General features: G+C 47.6%; 1 protein-coding gene across 1 annotated transcript in view; it reads right to left on the bottom strand.

Annotated features, from left to right (window-relative positions):
- The window catches only part of LOC311225967 (ephrin type-A receptor 6-like), a gene marked incomplete at its 5' end in the record, with an annotated part of 450,657 nt that overhangs the window by 346,607 nt on the left and 99,050 nt on the right, over positions 1-5,000 (bottom strand). Inside the window, 3 exons of the mRNA XM_084311353.1 lie at positions 1-124; positions 908-1,032; positions 1,710-2,264. The exon at positions 1-124 is cut by the window's left edge and continues 39 nt beyond it. Coding sequence (XP_084167479.1) covers positions 1-124; positions 908-1,032; positions 1,710-2,264 — 804 coding nt within the window. The remainder of the gene's footprint in view (positions 125-907; positions 1,033-1,709; positions 2,265-5,000) is intronic.

The raw sequence follows: 5,000 nt of genomic DNA, 5'->3' as shown, positions 1-5,000 counted from the left end.
AGCTGTGTCCGGCCGCTGAGCGGGTCCGCAGGCTGAACACATACCAGGTAGCTGGTTTTAACCCAGAGATGATCACACTGGGGGCTTTGGTCCGAGTGGAGGAGTAGCTCAACTGCTCATGCTCCTGAGAGGGAGGGAGGGAGGGAGGGAGGGGGGGAGGGAGGGGGGGTGGAAAGGAGAGAGGAGGAGGGAGGTAGGGAGGGATGGATGGATGGAGGGGGGAGGAAGGTAGGGAGGGATGGATGGAGGGAGAGGGAGGGAGGGAGGGATGGAGAGAGGGGGTGAGGGGGAGAAGGAGGGAAAGAGGGGGGGACATGGGGGATGCATACATCAAAATAAAGAAAGGCTAATTAAGTCATCTAGAATAATTACATGGGAGATATTAATCAGTGACTTCTATGGTTTTATTACAAAGTATTACTATGCCTCCATATATAATGTCCAATACAAATGGATACTTGTAATTCATGACTTAATTTCAGGAATATAGATAATTACATTCTTAAAATGAGTATTCTCTTTTAACAAAGGCTCAAGCTTATTAGCTTGAAATAGCTGAGCCTGATAACGTTCACAGGTTTTACTTCTGCATACAATTTTCTATTTCCGGTTCACAGGCCAGTCTACCCTGAAACATTGTGGTGACGGCCGTCAATCTCCATTCAACACTTTTCCACGGGAGACGCGTCGCAAGGAGGAATGAATTGAAGCTAATTGGGTTGCCATTTCTTTCGAAAATATCACAGCAAAATTAAGCATTTTGGGTCATGATAATCACAAAATAACTCTGAGATAGCCTGGTGGGTCTGATCTTTAATAAGACTGTGACAATGGGCCTGCAGTCCGGGGGGAGTGTCAATATTTACAGGTGATATGTCGCTAACATTTCATAAACAGTACCCCGTACCTTCTCATAGTATTTGATCTCGTAGTCTAGGACAGGCAACACTGGCTGTTCTGGCTCCTGCCAGGAGAGGGCGATACTATTGGGAGAGGCCCAGTCCTTCTTCAGGGCTCCCACGAAAGATGGACCTACATGGACACACAGACACAGAGACAGGGTCAGCAGGGGGATCCTTGAGTCTGTAGCCACGGCGACCAAGGAGGTGGAGTCCACTAGTCTTCAATGGGATCCACTGTGGGCCTTGCCAGAACACCTTACCTGGTTTAATAAAAAAGAAGAATTCTCGGAAAGTGACATTTTCCTGAAATGGATTTCTTAAAAAGAAAAGGGAAAAAAAGAAATAGACAAAGAAATACGCCCATGGCGCTCACTCTCAATCATCTCTCATGTAAATATAACCTCCATCACATTCACCAGGCTATTGGTTTTTCCCTTTCTGACACAAGAGCCTTCATGGAATCTCTCAGCTTATTATAATTGAAAGAATGCTGGCATTGACTATATTCCGGAGGCCCTTTTTTTTCTGCTGCCAAAATCTCATTGGTTTCGCTGATTGAATTTGTGTTGTTAATATGGTCCCAAAGCTCAAAAGAGAGGCTGTCGGGTGCTACTGCCCTACGAGTGATTATGATCCTATTCAAGTAAGAAGTGAATGATTTGGAGCAGACCATAGCCCACTACTTTTACAAATACACAAACCATTCATGTGGACACTTAAAAGAGAAAAAGAGAAAAGGTGACCACTTGACCAGTGAAATGATTGTAATTTAAATTAATGCTTGAAACAATAACATTCAATAAATACAGTCAAGTGGTTCTGTAGGGTAGAGCTGTAGGGTGGAGCTGAGGGCTGATGGGAGCTGTAGGGTGGAGCTGAGGGCTGAGGGGAGCTGTAGGGTGGAGCTGAGGGCTGAGGGGAGCTGTAGGGTGGAGCTGACGGCTGAGGGGAGCTGTAGGGTGGAGCTGACGGCTGAGGGGAGCTGTAGGGTGGAGCTGAGGGCTGAGGGGAGCTGTAGGGTGGAGCTGAGGGCTGAGGGGAGCTGTAGGGTGGAGCTGACGGCTGAGGGGAGCTGTAGGGTGGAGCTGAGGGCTGAGGGGAGCTGTAGGGTGGAGCTGAGGGCTGAGGGGAGCTGTAGGGTGGAGCTGACGGCTGAGGGGAGCTGTAGGGTGGAGCTGAGGGCTGAGGGGAGCTGTAGGGTGGAGCTGAGGGCTGAGGGGAGCTGTAGGGTGGAGCTGACGGCTGAGGGGAGCTGTAGGGTGGAGCTGAGGGCTGAGGGGAGCTGTAGGGTGGAGCTGAGGGCTGAGGGGAGCTGTAGGGTGGAGCTGAGGGCTGAGGGGAGCTGTAGGGTGGAGCTGACGGCTGAGGACTGTGGGGAAGTGTTATGCTAGAGCTGGAGCTGAATACAGGTTGAATATTTGGGGTGGTGGGGGGGTTATGACTTCGGGGGGTTGGTTAGGGGACCAGTTGAGAATTGGACTGAGGGGTGGGGTGGAGGTTATAGGGCTTCTGGGGGTGGTGATGGGGATGCTGGCTGGGGGCTGCTCACTGCTACTGGTCTGATAAGAGGAGCTGAAGAGCAGGTGGGAGTGGACACCTGCCGCCTCCCTCATCTCCCCCTGCTTCTCTCTCTCTCCACACCCCTGTCTCCATCAATCTGCTTGATCCCAGCTTATCCTTTTTTCTCTCAGTACCCCATCTTGCCTCAATCCCTCCCTCCATCCCTCCCTCCCTCCCTGTCTTTTAATGCGTCTCCACCGGGGTTGGGGGTTAAATTACTTTCAATTCAATCAATTCAAAATGTAAACCAACATTACAGTTCCATTCGTTCTGGTGAATTCAACGCGTTGTGTCTGCTGGGGGTGTCAGAACCACCATGCAGAGGCTCTGTTTTATTCTGTAGGCCTAATGAGGATACTGATGCCCACTAGGCTTGGGCGGTATCCTTATTTTCAAACCGGCAAACCTTTATGTTATAATACCCCGGTGCACGGTATTTGACATATGACTTTCATTTTCATCAGCGGGGGGGGGGGGGTTTACGTGTTACCAAGTAAACAAATCATCGTCAGCTCTCAGAATGGTAGTCCCGTCCCGCACCGGTAGAAGCCTGCACCGTTTTAGCGTTAGCATCTAGCCTATAGCCATGGCAGACTATTTGATTCCTTAAGGGCTAGAAATTGCCTGGGTTTTGGTCATATGCTCCCGAAATGCTCCCGTTGTTTGGCTACTTCTATGTGCAGTGAAAACTACTCGAATGCTTTATAACCTAGTCATTGATTTAGTTCAGGGTAATCTAAGATTAGCCGCAGAGCTAACGCTACTTAACGTGAGCTAACGCTAGTTATTCAAGCTCAGTAGCTCACAGAGAGAGATAAACAGCTGACAGCGGATAGTACAGGACGGTACAAATACAATAAAAAGGCGGGTGGGGGCTGTTGTGTAAACCTTGTACTCTTTAGTTCACATAATTATAATAAGAGACGGATTGCCCCACAACAACACTGCTCTTGTCACAACGCTTTACGGTATTTTCACAGCACTGTCGCAACATTACCGTAAAACGTGAACACCGCTGTGACCCACTCGCTCCACTAGAGCGGTCTCGCCCTCTGCTGGCGCGTGTGTGCACTACACTCAGTGTGTGCACTACACTCAAAACTCCGTTTCACTGTTATAGAAACTGAAGCGCATCTGTGATTTTGACGGTGACGGACGGTATTGAAAATCAATACCGTAGGTATTTCTAAATACCCTGGTATACCTTAATACCGTCATACCGCCCAAGCCTAATGCCCACCACTCTTTCCTACGTGGTCGCAGGGCCCAATGCGTACCAAGTTCAGTGTTCCAACCACCATTGCATCTCAAATGAGGAAGAAGTAGCGCTGTCTTCTGTCTTCTGGGTAGAACACTGAATTTGCCTCTAATGGCGTGGTAGTTGTGAGACGGCATTAGCTGCACTGTGTAGATAGGAACTGCCCCCTCTGGCTTTAATCTCCTTGAGTGAAACAGAGGCCTCAGTGGGGTGCATTGACATATAGCCCGTAGATAAAGGGCTATCTGTGTCCTCCTAACATGGGGTATCACATCACATGGGCAGGCAGGTTGGCCCTGGAGTTAGACAGGTTGGCCAGGAGCCAGAATTACATTGGTTCTTACTAGTTACTAGCAGTGTTTTGCACTCAATCACTAGCCGTGAGGAAGGAAAAGAAGATCTAAATGAAGCCTTTAAATGTAAAGGCACTGAACGCTTACAGTAACTACTCACCAAGGTGCTGCATTGTAGTAGCTGACTCTGTGATGAAATGCATGAATGTGTACTGGGCCATTGGTCATTGAGACGATTAGAAAAGATAGATTCCAATGATTGCAGATACAATTCTATTCTATTCTATTCAGTAAGGACACTGCACGCTGGATATGCTATTTGCCTTTATGAGAGGGGTATGAGAGGTCAAGTGCATGTGCATATCAGGTCAGGATTCCACATACCTGCATCTCCAATTCCATCTCAGTGGAGATAAGCACAAGAGCTTAACCACATTAAGAATTCATACACGTTATTCATATGGTATAAAGGTGGTCCACAAATGTATTATTAGAGAACACTAATGACTCTCTCCCAAATCTGAAAACTAGAGTGCTAAAACTCTGATTTGTGATGTCATCAGGTAGAACGTCTGAAGCAGCTCCATAGACAATGAATTGGGAAACGATGGTAAAGATCACACTGAGGGGAGTTCCCAGGGAGGGAGCAGCCCCAGACTTACTGGAAATAACATATTGGAATTCTTCATTTGGGTGATGTTTCCCTTTAAGAAGTGATTTTTGACAAAAAACTTGACATGACAATACTTTTAGCTGCATCCATGTCTTAGGTCAGTGAACTATAGACCGCAGAAGTGGCCACACCCCCTGGTTCCAAATACCTTATATTTAACATTAGGCAATCCTGGCTCAGGGAATACAATTGACCCTACTACAGTAACGTTTTTTTTGTTGATATTATGTACATACAAATATGTAGCTGATAAAGTATAAGAGCTTAAAAGTAAAGGACTATTATCCCCAGGAGCTGAGTTACTGTACTCATCC

The sequence above is a fragment of the Notolepis coatsorum genome, assembly GCF_963971535.1.
Source record: "Notolepis coatsorum genome assembly, chromosome: 3".
NCBI classification, from domain to species: domain Eukaryota; kingdom Metazoa; phylum Chordata; class Actinopteri; order Aulopiformes; family Paralepididae; genus Notolepis; species Notolepis coatsorum.
The sequence above is the reverse complement of the archived record's forward strand: the minus strand, read 5'-3'. Positions and strand labels throughout refer to the sequence as shown.